This window comes from Triturus cristatus, chromosome 11 (genome assembly GCF_964204655.1).
Source record: "Triturus cristatus chromosome 11, aTriCri1.1, whole genome shotgun sequence".
Classification (NCBI taxonomy): Eukaryota; Metazoa; Chordata; class Amphibia; order Caudata; family Salamandridae; genus Triturus; species Triturus cristatus.
Window position 1 is genome coordinate 286,586,873 of NC_140594.1, and position 14,814 is coordinate 286,601,686.

General features: G+C 43.7%; 1 protein-coding gene across 1 annotated transcript in view; it reads left to right on the forward strand.

The window, feature by feature from the left end:
• The window catches only part of ASCC2 (activating signal cointegrator 1 complex subunit 2), a 482,405-nt gene that overhangs the window by 273,929 nt on the left and 193,662 nt on the right, over nt 1–14,814 (forward strand). Inside the window, exons 9-13 of the mRNA XM_085636044.1 lie at nt 1,225–1,332; nt 2,586–2,654; nt 3,387–3,460; nt 7,712–7,893; nt 8,627–8,844. Coding sequence (XP_085492170.1) covers nt 1,225–1,332; nt 2,586–2,654; nt 3,387–3,460; nt 7,712–7,893; nt 8,627–8,844 — 651 coding nt within the window. The remainder of the gene's footprint in view (nt 1–1,224; nt 1,333–2,585; nt 2,655–3,386; nt 3,461–7,711; nt 7,894–8,626; nt 8,845–14,814) is intronic.

Genomic DNA, 14,814 nt, shown 5'->3' on the forward strand with positions numbered 1-14,814 from the left:
AGGAAGGGAGAGGAGGGGTGAGGCCCGGGATTTCTTCTTGCGGTAGTTCCTCGATATCGCAGGCCCTGTGGCTATAGGGTTTTTGCAGGGGCGAGTGCCTAACCAGCGTCATTGGTGTCACCTCTTTGGCCCATGAGGCTTAATGTCTGGTTGCTTCAGGTCCTGGTGGCCCAGGCTGGGCCTTCGCGAGGAGCCTGAGCTGCCACAGCCTAGGTTATTGAAGTTGGCTGGCGGCTTTTCTCAGTTCTGCTGGTCGTGGCTTCCAGCTGTGAGGTACATCTCCGCATTCCCTCTGGGAACGGTCTAAGCCGTGGCAGTTCAGTTCCCTAGGGTCTGGGTGTTCCGGTGTGAGGCTTGGGCTCTTCTTGCAGGTAAGACCTTGCCGTCACAGGCCCCTTTGCTATGGGGAGGAGTGCAGTTGCGGGGGACGGAGCACCTTACTACCATCATTTGTGTCGCCTCTTTAGCCCACAAGGCCCAATCTCTGGGTGCCTCTGGTCCTTGTGCTCTGTTGCTGGACTCCTAGAGCTCCCCGCGTCGCTGCCACAGCTTGGAGAATCCAAGCTGGCGGGTGGTGTTTCTCTGCTCCGCCGTGTGCAGCCTCTGACTGCGAAGTCCATCTCAGTTTCCCCTCTGGGAACAAGGGGATGGTCTCCGCTGTGGCAGGACAGCTCATGAGGGTCTGGGCTGCCCCTGTCTGTAAGAAGGGTCTAATTTGGGGTGCTATCATTTTCTGGTAAAGCCGGTTGGGAGCGGAGCAGCAGGAACCACCCTGTCTCTCTTCATTCCTGGTTAGGCCACTTCCCAGCGAGCAATGAAGGCCACAGCCCCTGAAGCTGCTTTTGAAGCCAATTTCTTTTATGTATTATACAGCAACTGAATTTAATTCAAATTGGCTTTGAGAACAAACTATGCTCTTCCTCCTAAAATCTTGCTTTTCTCTTTGAGAACGTGTAATAAAATTAACTATTTTATCTATTTAAAATTTGTTGCAGGATCTCCCACATAGGCACCGGGAGTCTGATGTTTATGGATTCATTGTAAATTAAAAGGATGGGGATTTAAGGTTACACCTTTGTAACCCTTTATATTAGTATTGAACACTGTGCTCCAGACAGCATTTTACCATTTGGAGTGTGATACTGCAATATGTGAAGAGGACCTTTAAAGAGAAGTGGCTGTGGTTTTGAATTGATATTGACTTCCAATTTCTTTTTTTTGCAGTTTGCAGATGGACTTATGGAGAAGGCTGTCCCATTCTAGAAGGAAGATGGTGGAAATAGCACATATTCTCATTAACCAGACCTGTCTGCAGCCCATATTAGAGAGCAGGTACAATTATGAAGCCTGACCGACTGATGTTTGCAGTTCTATTTACAAGACATGGGTACAGTCTCAACCTATGAAGGAAGGTGTCTGAGGTACCTAGAAAATCAGGACTATGGATAGTGCTCAAAGAAATGTTATCTGCATGAACTAGGCACTGCTCCTAATCTTGATCCACAGGATATGTTTCGGTCAGTATGAAGGAATGAGCGAGACACTTATTGTTGGAGTAATTGTCGTGGCAGAGCCTTTGTAATAATGAATGGGACAATTAAGTGTTAATCAGTGCAGTCATTGCTAAATCCTTGGTTTATGCTCTAGTTCTGTATGTTGGGTGTTGATCTATATGGATTTCGGATTTTAAAAGGGGCAATGTTGTCATTTCTGCCTCAGTAAATAAATGAAGAGGACATACTTTCAGACTTGTGCATATTTGGAGGCAGCCAGCTGTTAATGAAGTTGGGTGAATTAGAGCGCAGCATCTGTGCGTGGACCAAACGGTCTTTGCTGACTCATCTGCTTTGAATTGAGACCATAAATCTATGCCAAAGGTTCTGTCATGTGCAAAGCTATCAGTTTATGAAATACATAGAGAGCAATAGGAAAGGTGTGTTGCGGTCACGGCTCACTATTGCCTGTGTTATCTATAGAAAAGCAGGTGTGACCAGAGTAGTGCTATATTTCTTACTTTTGAATGAATGAAGGAGGTCCATATGGGTGTGAAAACAATGTCATATCCTGTTCTCACATCTGTAGCTCGATGTAAGCACTAATTATAATTATAGTTATAACTGTCTCTCACGTGTGCGTAGGTGTTTATATAATGCAAACCTAGACAAGAAACACCTGTGTATGTATGTATGTGTGTGTGAGAGAATGGAAATGGCTGGTTTGGTTAAAATGCTGCTATTGCCTGTGCATAAACAAAAAACTGTAGATATAAGTAGAGCAGCATTGTTGTGTGTTACTCTAATTTATGTAGGAATAAAGGAGGGCATAATGCGAGTAGTGTAGAAGTAGGCTCCTTAGGTGTGTAAGGAAATGAGACTGAGGCAGTAGCGAGAATGCTTCCTAGGATGGGTTCTTGGCAGAATCTGATCATGGCTGAGGTAGTGATGTCGTGAGCTATCTCTCGCCTTTGAATCAGTGGAGAGGACATTCATGGAACAGTATTACTGGTGGTGAATATAAATTGAAGGTTGGTAGTATGGCATTTATGGATGGTGTTCTGACATGTTCCATGGATTTATTTTTTTTAGTTATGAGAATGTTCATCCCTTTGTAGAAGCATTTCTGGAGATCTTCACCACACTGTTGCAAGAAAGGAGGTGAGTTCACCAAAACTAACTAATCTGAAATGTGTGCAAGCAATCATTCTCTAGTTAGTGTTAATGGACTTGGGACTGGGTCCTTAGGAATGTGTCTTACTCTGGGGTAGAGGAAGTGATGGTGGTTGATGGCACAATCTGCTTTCGCCTGATGTAGGAGCCCTACTATTTGAAGGTATTGTCTCTCTCTGGGGTCTCTTAATGAGTTTGGGGCTCAAATGTTCAGTGTTTAATATTGGGATTTTGGGGTATGAGGGGGATTTCTGGGATTTACATGAAATTATGGACCACTCATGCTCCTGGTGGTGGTTTTGTTCATGTACATATGATCATAGTGGGACAATTAGCTGTCTAAACCACTTTTCGTTAGTGGATCCTTTTGGAGTGGAGATGAAAGAGGGGAAGAGAACTGTGGTTTCTATTGGTCAGTGGCCATATGTGAGACTCTGCAGTGTCTGTGTGATAGAGGTGTACTTTCAGGTTGCTGAGATGCAAAGAATTGTTGTGGGTGACCGTGGGACACCAATGTGAATGAGTGACTGTAGCATTCAAGTTATAGATCTGTTCTCCGGTGTTATGAGTTACTGAGTGTTCTTGGTCTGTGTGAATGTGTGTTTCTGGGGTCTATCTGAATATGGGGACCTCTTAGGCTTGCAGGTTACATGGTGCCCTCGAGTGTCTTGCCTAATACTCTTTAGTGTCATTTAGTAATGTTCTCACTCATGTTTGTAGGTTTATTAGAGACTATGATGAGATGTTCCCTGTAGATGAAGATGTGAGTTTACTTCAGCAAGCATCATCTACTCTGTATCCTTTTCAAATCATTTACTGAATCCTGAATGTACATGATAACAAAAGTTTCTCATGTGAGTTGACATTCTATTGCTCACAAGCACACTTGCCTGTTTTTGCTTGCATGCTTTTCTGGTAAGGTATTGTAGGCTTTCTGGCAGTAAGTAGTCATAGACACCCCTCTTGTTGGCAGAGCTTCCAAATCATTCTTTTTTTTTTCTTTTTTTTTTTTTCAGCAAGCTGTAGCATCACTCAGTAAGAGTAGAACTAATGCAAAAACAACAGTTGATGGACAGAATGCAGAACAATGTCATACATTCACCCCAGTACAGAGATCTGGGCCTAAATCCATCGTTTTTTTGCTCACCATGCCATTCCAGTTTGAACCCAGCCATATGCAAATCAGTCTTGACCCTGTGCCTCATGGGAACAGTCCCTCCCGAACTGCCAAGCCAGGTCCTCCCTGGACTGGAAACAAGCATCCTAGGAACCGGGTTGTAGTAGGGGAGGTGACTGGAAGTTGAGGGCTAGTGGATGGTGTACTGGAGGTGGAGAGTGGAAGAGGGGTAGGAAAAGGTGTAAGATTAGTTTAATCAATAGGCCGCTTGTGTTGTAGGGCAGTTGAATACTGTGGGTTGGGGGGCGCGGTGGATGAGTGAGACGCCCATTGGGGTGAAGGTGAGGAAGGGTATTTAGTAGACCTGATCTTCCCCAAATTGTTGTTGTTGGGAGCTTTAAGGGGGTGAGCATTATGTTTCAATGTCTTGTGAGTAGAGGTAGAAGGCAAGTCCAATAGGATCTCCCCAACAACAAAAATTGTGGATAACTCTGAATGTACTTTATTTCCAAAGCTCTTCCAATATGATTGCAATGGTTGTAAGGTAGAATTTAGAGGTTGACCACACAGATTACACAGGGCGTAGTTTACAAAAATTACATGACAATAAACTATCTGGATAGCTTAACACGGGCTCTAGGAAGAATTTGGACAGAACAAATTTCCTATCAACTGCAAGATGAATTATCTAATATAGATCCTGAAAGCTTTCTTGGATGGTTAATATTGCATTTATTTTGTCAGTGAAGGTTTTCCAAATCTTTGTATGGAGGAGGTTTTGCTTGCAAGCTTGCAGGTGACTGTGCTCCCTTGTCACATGATCAGCCAACAGAACACATTTCAATTTTCGAAGTTTGCCTGGTGGTGTGATCAGGTATGATCTCCACTGGTGTATGAGTGCTGTCATAATATGGCCCTTCTGGTGCACCGATGAGTGTGATGGGAATGGGTGCAGTCAGACTTAGTGAATTCAAAAGTTGTGGCATAGGTCATTATTATGTTCTCTAGACAGCATCCAATGAAGGATTTTTCAGTTAAGTATAGCTATTTTTTCAAATGTTTTCAGTTTGTGACTCAAGAGGACTCCCTTGCTGTTGCTCAGCTTCGGTTTTCAGCCAATTGGTGTGAATTTTCTGTGAATACATACTTTTAGTGATATGGTGAAATGTGCTGTTTAGCTGATATTAAAATGAAATAATTAACACAAGTAAGAACAATTATAGTGAAGAAAAGCTCATCTGAAAATGTGCAATCGATAATGATAATGCGAGATGGATAGCATAGTAGTATTGTATGATAACTTAAAGTTGGTGTTCTACCCCTTTAGATTACAAAAGTCAAACTATGACTAGAGTATGTCAGGATACATAGTTTTCTATCTTGTAACTATTAATTTTAGGTCTTCATATGTCTGGGTATATGTGTGCTACATTTTGTTTAATTATTGCCTGATTAATTGTAAAGAAGAGTTTGCAAATGAAAGGCAAAGAGTTCTTCGATTCAAGTGCATTAGGAATTTTTAGCATTTTAAGACCATTTCTTATGAGGGCTGTTCTGATTGATTGCACTCAAGGTAAAGAGGTCCTCCAAGTCTATTCCTGTCGTTTGACAAATCTGCACAAAACTTAGCAAACACTGGGTACGTCCACCTCAGATTATTTGCTTCAAATCGTGTGCTTATTGTTCAAGGTGGTGACAAATTTATTTGGGGTGGGGTGAACATAAATTAGCATTTCTCATGTTATGTCCCGTAGGAATTGTTCCTCTCCACTACAGCAAAATATTGAGAAGTGTAATTGTGCCCAGTTTGGACTAAAGATCGAACTCTCTTCAGAATAGCCCATTTTTCTAATTTGGTATATATCTGTTCAATAGTTTTTTAGATATTTGGTTTATAAAACGTTACCTGGAAGAAATCAAAGGGGTTAATCCTTTGTATATTTTGACAGTCGGGTTCAAGAACAGTTTCGTTTGAGAACAGATTTTGAATTGGAAAAGAAGCTACAGGCTGCAGCAGCTTTTATTCCATCTATCACTGGTTGAAAAATTCAACTCTGGCTTCCATTGCATGATGCAGGCTAAATGAAAATCATTTGCAAACCCACATGGTTGAAAAAATAATCTCAGGTAGGAACGAGGATCATGCCACATTTCCAGGATAATCAAAGAATATCCCTTAGGAATGAAAGAAAACAATGACAGACCAGATTTAAAAGCCAAACAAATGGTTTCAAATCTGTTCTAGACAATGCTTGAACACAATAGTGGTGGAAATAACACAAAAAACAACTACCTGAGAGATTTTTTCCATTAATGGGCATAAGCGCAAAGAGACTGATCAACCCCAGATATAGTAAAACACAGTGGTTATTGTCAGAGATATTTTATTAGTGTAACTGACTTCTATCTTAAAACAATCTTATTATTTAACGAGCCCACTAGCAGTTTAATTGCAGGCTTGTAAGATGTCTAACAAATGCAATGACGACAGTGAAAAAGATCTGTTTACGCATGGCCAATGTACGTTTTGTTACCCAATCAGGCAGTTTGTTGTTGCCCCTATTAAGGTTTGTGTGAATAGTTAAAACTGTTGGAAACCTCTTGTACCCACATTCTAGCATATGTCAACCATATTTCCCTGGACTAGTATTACTTTATAAGTAGAGATTTTGATTACATGGCTTGATTTCCCTCAATAGTTTTAATGTTTTCCAACTCACCTTAGGAAGTCATAATTTTTTAGATGAATGTTGGAGAGAGGGGGCAGAGGAGATGGTTCAGTCTCTGCTCCATTAACCAAGGTCACTCTATATGAAGATCTCTTGGCCACTTTCCTCTATATCTCTGGGATAGATACTGTTGGGTGCCCCCTTCAAAAGCAGTCTAGTACTATGGCAGACACCATTGGCAGCCCATAAGGTTTTGGTACTAGACCTCAGCAGCAGGTTTGATAAAATTTGAGCTCAGCCTTTCAGTGAAGGTATGGGAGATACTAAAGATGGTAGAAGATAACTCAGCAGTGCTTCGTATGCACTCTCAACACTATCTTAAGATAGTCCTCAGACTTGAAGCTGGATGCTTGTCAACAGACAGGTTGCCATAAGTGCCAGGGGGCATAGTACACTAACACACCAACCCGCTAACAACACAGCATCCCTGCAGTTGCCACCACTACAACCCACTCACAACTGGATCCTAGGAAATTCAGTTAAGATTTGAAAGTCCAGTTCGAGGAAACTCATGACACCGCCTTGGTGCAAATCTGTATGGTAAATATCAGAGATAGACTTCCTCAGGCGTCCAGTGGTAGCTGTTCATGCATGACCCTCCCAGCCCTGGACTGCAAATCCCTGTGTTCTCTAAGATGGATTGCTTACCGTATTGTTGAAAATATGCAGTTGTGCTGACACAATCGTTCCTGGCCACATGCAGCAATCTCCCCTCCTTAACTCAGTTAAGTGAAATCTCCAATGTTTTCTGTGTTTGCCTGACATCTGTCCATGCATCCTCAGAGAAAGATGTAAAAACCCGACCCAGCATGAGTAAGGAATCCTTTACCTTTGTAGGATCCCAGCAGACACTAGCTACTCCAAAAGTGAGAGCTTTACTTATGGTAAAGCTTCAGGAACTGAGGTGAAGGTGACCCAATAATCAGAAGAATGAGATGTCGGATTGGTGAAAACACTTAGTTCAGGATCTCCGGACTGTGCAATTGATGTGATTGCCTACTTCAGGATAGCTGGTGTACGGTGTATGGCCAAGGCATCTTATTTAAGATATCTCTGCACAATTGGGTGTGATTGCCTGGTTGAAGATATTTGAAGTGAATGACTGGGTCAGGATATCTGTGAGTGCAGAATGAGAGGGTCAATATTCAGGAATGAAAAGACATCAACTGCAAATGTGTTATTCTTAACTCCATACGGCATTGATGAGACTCGAACAGCCTATATCCTGAAGGGAGTGGAAAGTGCCTGGGACGGCACCATCAAGCGCAAGACAGCAGTTTTCAAGAGAAGGGATTTGAGGACCGCACCAGATGGCGCTGCAGCAGAACCACTCAACAAAGTAGCAGAAGTCCCCAGTTATAATTCCCCAAATGAGGATAATGTGCGTATTCTTTGAACATGTTTTGATTCTAAGCCACATTTATTCTCCAGTCCAATCACCTGTTGTTTTTACTTATACGTAATGCAATATGTGAATAGATAACCCCTTTTTATCTTGGTTTCCCTAAATATGATCTTACATGCCTGTGCAGTATAGTTCAGAGGGAACTGTTTTAAGGAGCAGATGGAGAGAGATCTTCCAAGGCACAAGAAGTGATTGCGCTGAGGCAGTGTCTCACAAAACAAGCACATATGCATCATAAAATGTTGCGTGGCACTCAGACTAAAAGGTATATCTTTTTGTATAGTAGTTATAATTCCCCAGGCAAATACTCGTAGCATGGACATTCAGCCTGAAATCCCAATTTTAATGAGCTCCAAATTCCGTGCTGGGAGCATCTAGATTCTGAACCAGGAAAATTGCAGAAATTAACTGTTTTATTATCAATCATGATATATATAAACAAGGTTTTTGTTCTACAGACCACATTCATTTGTTTATTGGTCTTTGAAAGTTATGTGTACCTTTTTGAGCAAATGGCTTCACACGAATTGAAAGCTATCACACTGTTCATGCACAAACAAACCCAGCCTGACTTGATTGAATAATTATGCAGCTATTCAATCATATCTTTGTGGTTTCAAGTGACTTTCTGTGTTTTGACTGTACCATGGGGCATCACATGCCTTCTTGAAAATACTTATTGCATAACCATTTCCTTGTTTTTTCTTAGTGTGCCGGTGCCTCAGCAGCAAGACCCTCCTCCTTCCTTACTGGTGTGGAGCTGGACTCCCTGGTCACCCAGGTCAAAGATCTTCTACCAGATCTCGGAGAGGGCTTTGTGCTGGCCTGCCTGGAGGAGTATGACTGCAACGTGGAACAAGTGATCAACAACCTGCTGGAGGATAAGCTGTCTCCAGCTCTGCAGAAACTGGACCGTGCCATGCCGAGGTATGAGCAGAAGTAAGGCTGTGTGTGGGAGGTGGTGGGGGCTGAGAGTAGCATTTATTGTAGACTGGAATGTAGGCAGTAAGAAACCGGCTCTGTATATTGTGAGCTTCACTGATAGCGGGAAAATTCAAACTTTATGGCTAACATGCAAGGACCCTTTGAACACTTCTTTTTATTAAGTAAAATCACCCTCCATATCTTGACTTGGAAGTACGAACCTGCCATTTTCCAAAACGCAGTTTCAACTTTTTGAGCAGACAAGCCAGCTTCTTCCTAATTTTCCTCTGTGGTAATAACTACTTTTCTCCGATCCAAAAAGCAACTTTTCTGCATTGAGCAAAAGGCTGTGCTGAAGTGTTCAATTTGACTGTTCAAACCCTAACATGTCAGAGAGAAACATAAAGGAAACGGTCCAGTCAGGTTATAAGTGCTCATGGTTGTAAACCATGCACTGCTCCTTTAATAAGCCTACATGTTTAATTTCCCAGCATGTACTGTAGTGGCAGTTTGCCTCACTTCTTTTTTCTGGCTTGTGGTGAGTGGATCTCAGAACATCTCAGGTATGTTAACCCTATTTTACTAAGATCTTTCTCCCCTGAATTGAGAGTAAACAGACTTCATTCAATATCTTAAGCACATTTGAAGCTTTTTTCCTTTGTCTTCAATGGTGACAATACATTTCCTCATACTTTTTGTGAGGTGTCCTTCCTGTGTGAGGAAGAAAGCGGCATATAACCCACTTTCTATGTCGGTGTGTACTGCAGACCGATTACCCTCTTCTCCTTTGACCAAAGCATGCACATTTTGTCAGACATGACAAAAGAAGAAGTGCATGAAAGGACCATGAGGTAATTTATCTGTGGTGAAAGTTACAAGATTTCATGCCGCTGACATCAAATGGCTCGCCATTCGCCCTTCGAAGTTGTAACACACAATGCCAAAGCATTGGCTTGGAGACACTATTCACATCCCTCGAAGATCAACAGTTTGACAGTATCTGATTTTTCCAGCTCTCCTTCCGATGCCTTTCCTTCTTTGCCTAACCATCTGTTTCACAATTAAACTCGGGTCCACCTAGTATGGTAATTCCTACAGAAGATCCTCTGTAGGTACTACTTGCACCTTTGGATCTTTTAACACGACCAACACTTCTGTGTCTCCCATCAAGAAGATGCCTCAGATTCCAGCACATCCATATTCTCCACTTGACCCCTGAATCTTCTCACCTCCCCCGTGCAGCCTTTTCCAGATTGCATAATGAGAGATCTCTACCTCTCCTTTCGGGCATAATTTGTCTCACTCATCTTACACATCACCGGCCTGGTCACTGACAAGATTGTCACCTACTGACGATATCTCCACCTTCGATAATGTGCTCTTAAGTGGAGCAATGAAGCTCAATTTATAGTTTGAGGCCCTTCTCTACAGTCTCTTTCATCATGAAAATGTAAGAACCTCAATCTGCTCCAAGGCCTCAGTTGCCTTTGGTCCCAGGCTATGCGGAACGTACAGTAGAGAAGGTTCTCACACCAGCCAACATGAAAATGGTGACCACCCCAATACTGATGAAGGAGTAAAGACCTTCTAATCAGGATCAGGCATACTTGAACCAGACTCTATCACAGTCTCAATGGTCAGAAAGAAACATGCATCTGCACCATAGTCCTCTGTGTCTCCCGAATGGGAGAGGAAACGTGTTGATTCAGCTGGTTGTAAAGTTTGTGGGCCGCAGCATGGGTGCTCAAAACTACATATACCAGAATGTCTCGTAAAGTAAATCAGTTTTTCCAGAATTCATCATCTGTAGCACAGAGTACTTTGTGTTTACTTCTTAAAAGCGATTTTAGATCACCTCAAGAGGACCTAAGAAAGAAATGTCAAGCAGGAACCTTTTTAGCTTATTAGCACAAGCTTTACAACATCTAAATATTCTGTTGCTGAATAGTTTTATGTATTGTCACGTGATACCAGATGAATAAAAGTCTAGTTTCCTTTCTGCTAGATTTAGATCAGCAGCTAGTGCTACTCTCTTTTAGAACATAGCGATTTATTCATTTTTATTTGCAGTTTTAAATGGTGTTCACAGCCCAGGGGTTTTGGTACATGTTACACATGCAAGCCAACATGTTTTTTCAGCAGGAGAAACCTTTCTTATATAAAAATTAGATTTAGCAAAGCGTTATCAGCAGTTTACACTTTATTGCCAGTGTACATTAATGATGGAACAGTTATACCATCAAAACAAACACTAACTTTTTATAAATATACATGTTGAGAAATAGTCAGAGATTGAGTTAGGACTCCAGAATCAACTTTTTAAGTTCTGCACTGACCCTTCTAGTAGTTATACAAATCAGGTGTGCAACAAACTGGAACTTAGTGTCAAATGTAATTTTGAAGTGCTTCCTGAAAATCAATTAAATTGATTATTTGTTTCCAAGAGTTTCCAGTGCATTCCAGGTTCACGGAGTCATGACGTCATAGAGAGCTGCTGCCCCCAAGATAGTTATTTAAATTAGCACAATGGCCTCATGAAGATTAGCACATACATTGCCAGACACTACTCCTTAGATTCTGACCCGACAGCTGAGGGCCATGTCTCTTTGTGAAACCTGTGTAATTATATTATTGTCATTTGTATATTATATCCAGAGGTACTAGTTCATCTGACTTTTTGCTACTCATTGCTGGCGTACAACTTGATCTTCTGTTCCTATTAATTACTATCTATAGAAAGAGAAGGCGGCATTGCCTTTTTCCCTGTCAACTCTTCAACATCTGCCCTTATCCCTTGTAAATGATAATGAACCAAAGGTTATCTGTTGATTCACTGCATTAAAGGACTGTGGAACAGCTAGAAAATATTCTATCCTCCTGATATAGGCTTCTAGCAGCAGAGTCCTCATCTTTCAAATATTCCCCAGACGTTCTAAGAGATTCAGAAACTTTTTATTTCTTTTTTAGCAGAACCACTGTGTGCCGGAAGGTGGCGCCATGCGGCTCTGCACTGGCGATGTTCCGTTCCTTAAATGATGGGCAGGTCTATATAGACGCCGCTCCGCTCTACCAGATGCAGAGTCGAAGCTCCCTCTTTTCTCTCAGTGAAACTTAATGTTGATACTTTCTAAAATGTCAGTGTGCAAGGGATGTCATCCCCTAAAATGACAGGTTTTAAGCCCTATAGGGACTGTTGCAAACAAATAATGTGAACATCAGGTGTGCCTGGGGTCGAGCCACGACTTCAAGGCCTGCGGCGACTGCACTTTGATGAACCCAAAGACCTTCTGGGAAAACGCTAGGTGAAACTTTGTCGCCAACCGTAAAAATTCTACTCACTCAGACCATTCTAAATCCCACTCCGCATGCAAAATTTGTTCTTAGTCTCGTTCCTCTTCCCATGTTCAACGGAGCCGCTCCAGAGGTCGGTCTTCATTGTGCTCTAAGTTCTCAGCTAAGCGTGAGAAACACCAGAAATTGAAGCAGGATTTGGCTCCCTTGCGCCATTTGCCTGAGCAGGTGTGGGCCGACACCTCCTTTCACGATCTCACTTCCAAAGTCTGCATACTTCAAGCCGATCCTGCAGCTGGTTCTGGCACAATCTGAGTGTGAGAAAGTGCCTCTTTTGCATGGTTAGCCCCCTACTTTTTGCCTGGTTTTGATGTGGTTTCAAATGTAGTGTACAGGGTCCCTGCCAACTAGGTCCCCTTTGCCAGTGCTCCTTCCCTAAAACAAACTCCCAATTGGTACTTCTGCCCACTATAAGTCCCTAGTAAATGGTACCCTGGGTACCTAGGGCCCTTGGGGCTGGATAGATTCCCCTGGGACACCCCTCACTGGGACAATGCCTCTGCCCTTGCAGCCTGCATTCCCCTGTGAGGGAGAAAACAACAAAGTCGACATGGCACCCTTCCTGGTTAACATGCCAGCTACCACTGCCTGACAGTATAAATGTCACCCCTCTGGCAGGCCTCACACCCTTGGGCATGGTGCACTATACTACAGGTGAGGGCATATCTGCAGGAGCAGACATGCACTTACAGTACTGAGCCCCATTTCCTGATATGGTAAGTGCCAGGGAAGGCATAAAGAGTGCATGGGCTGGACACTCGACAACTCGAGTTCCACAGTACCATGATTGCGTCACAGGAGTGTTTGGTAACAAACTACTCCTTTCAATAAATCCCCTCTGATGCCAGTGTGGGATTTATTGTACCATTTACCCAGAAGACACATCAGAGGTGTCCGCTGAATCCCTACCAACCCTGGTGTGGTCTCTGAGAGGACTGTTGCCTTCAACAAAGACTCCAATCTCCTGTGGACAGTGGACCTGTCCAGAAGAAAACGACTCCAAAGACTCTGGATCTAGGCGGATCCGCGTTCCCTGCCCACTCTGCACTCTACGCCGACAGCCTGAGTGTGAGTTTGCTCATCTTGGTAGTGAAGTTTCCCCAGCGATTGGTCCCGACCTGTACCTACCTGTAACGCCCCTAAATTTTGTATTTAGGGGCAACCGTGAACCTTGCCTCCTCAGACAAGAAGAATAAGGACAGAAGATCTGTACTGAAGAAGAAGAGGAGGACACCAACTGACTTGGCCCCAGCTCTACCGGCCTGTCCCGACCTCCACCGACCACAGAGAAATTCCAGTGTGTCCTCCAGCCAGCAGCCCCCAAGAACCCGGAGGACCTGCCCTCCCAAACCAGACTTTGTCTCCTATGAGCACCAGATTTGCTCACCACAGACTCTGGCTCCTGCCAAATCCATGAGTCTGCACCACTCTGCACCCAACGGCCTGAGTTCGAGTGGTCCAACACCTAGGATCTGGTGATCCCTAACCTGCCTCAAGTCTTCAACCGACACCTGCAGCCCCTTTTTGGAGGATCCCCCCGACGGGAGCCGGTAAGAGAAACCCAACGCCAAAAGACATCCCTTCGCCCAACGTCCCACTGAATTGGGTGGCCCAGCTGCTGGTGTCCCGGCATCCCAAGACATCCCAATTTACCTCTCCAACCAGTGGCTGCCTCCAGAAGATCTTCGTCCCGATCCTGCAGTGTTTGTAGCAACCAGAGAATCCCCATGGAAATCATCAGGCCATCCGACGGCAAATCAGCACCCTGTACCTGGCCCCCACTGTGCTGCTGTGGGTGCACCATGTGTGCTAAATCTGACCCCTCTTTGCCCGGAGCATAACACCCAGATCTTTGTTCCCACAACCTTGTGGCCTGCTCGTGAGCAGCCACCAACCAGAGGCCATCTATCCCCCATTGGATAACATTGGACCTCAGGACTCTACACCTGACCGCCCTAGCGCTACTGAGGGTGTTTTGGGAGTGCATCCTTGACCCTGGGGGACCCTGGTTCTAACCACAGAATAATAACTCCAAAACCTAAGCACTTACTGATTAACTAACACTATGTTCGAGGCATGTGAACTGTAGATTGTATACTTTTGCATAGATCGCCATCTGGTGTTGGGCTCGGATGTTTGCAATTTGTTTTTTTCTTGTAAGAAGTCTTTGTAGTCACGAGGTAGGTGACTCCTCCTTAGGATGATAGTGCAAATGGGCATCAACTCGATCGGGTTTGGATGTGTATTTCTGCGCTCCGGTTCGGGATCGTCTTCGAACCTTTCGATGCGCAATCATTCCCCTCGACGGTATTGTTTCGATCAGGGTTTTCCCCTTGGAGGCGCATAGTTGAAATCCAGCCACTTCAATTGAGAGCTTCGACGCGGGCCGCAAGGCCTACCCTCACCGAGCACGCCAGCAGTCGATGGAATGGACCACATTTTAAAAATGCCTCTGTGTGGAGCTAAATTTCCACACACAGACCTACACGAGGTTTGTAGTCTGTGCCTCTCTCCGGAGCACGCAGAAAGCAGCTGCGAGGCCTGTCGATCATTCGATCGAAGAAAACGATTTGTGGCAAGAGGAAGAAATCTCTGTGTCTAAAGCTGATGACTCCGACATGG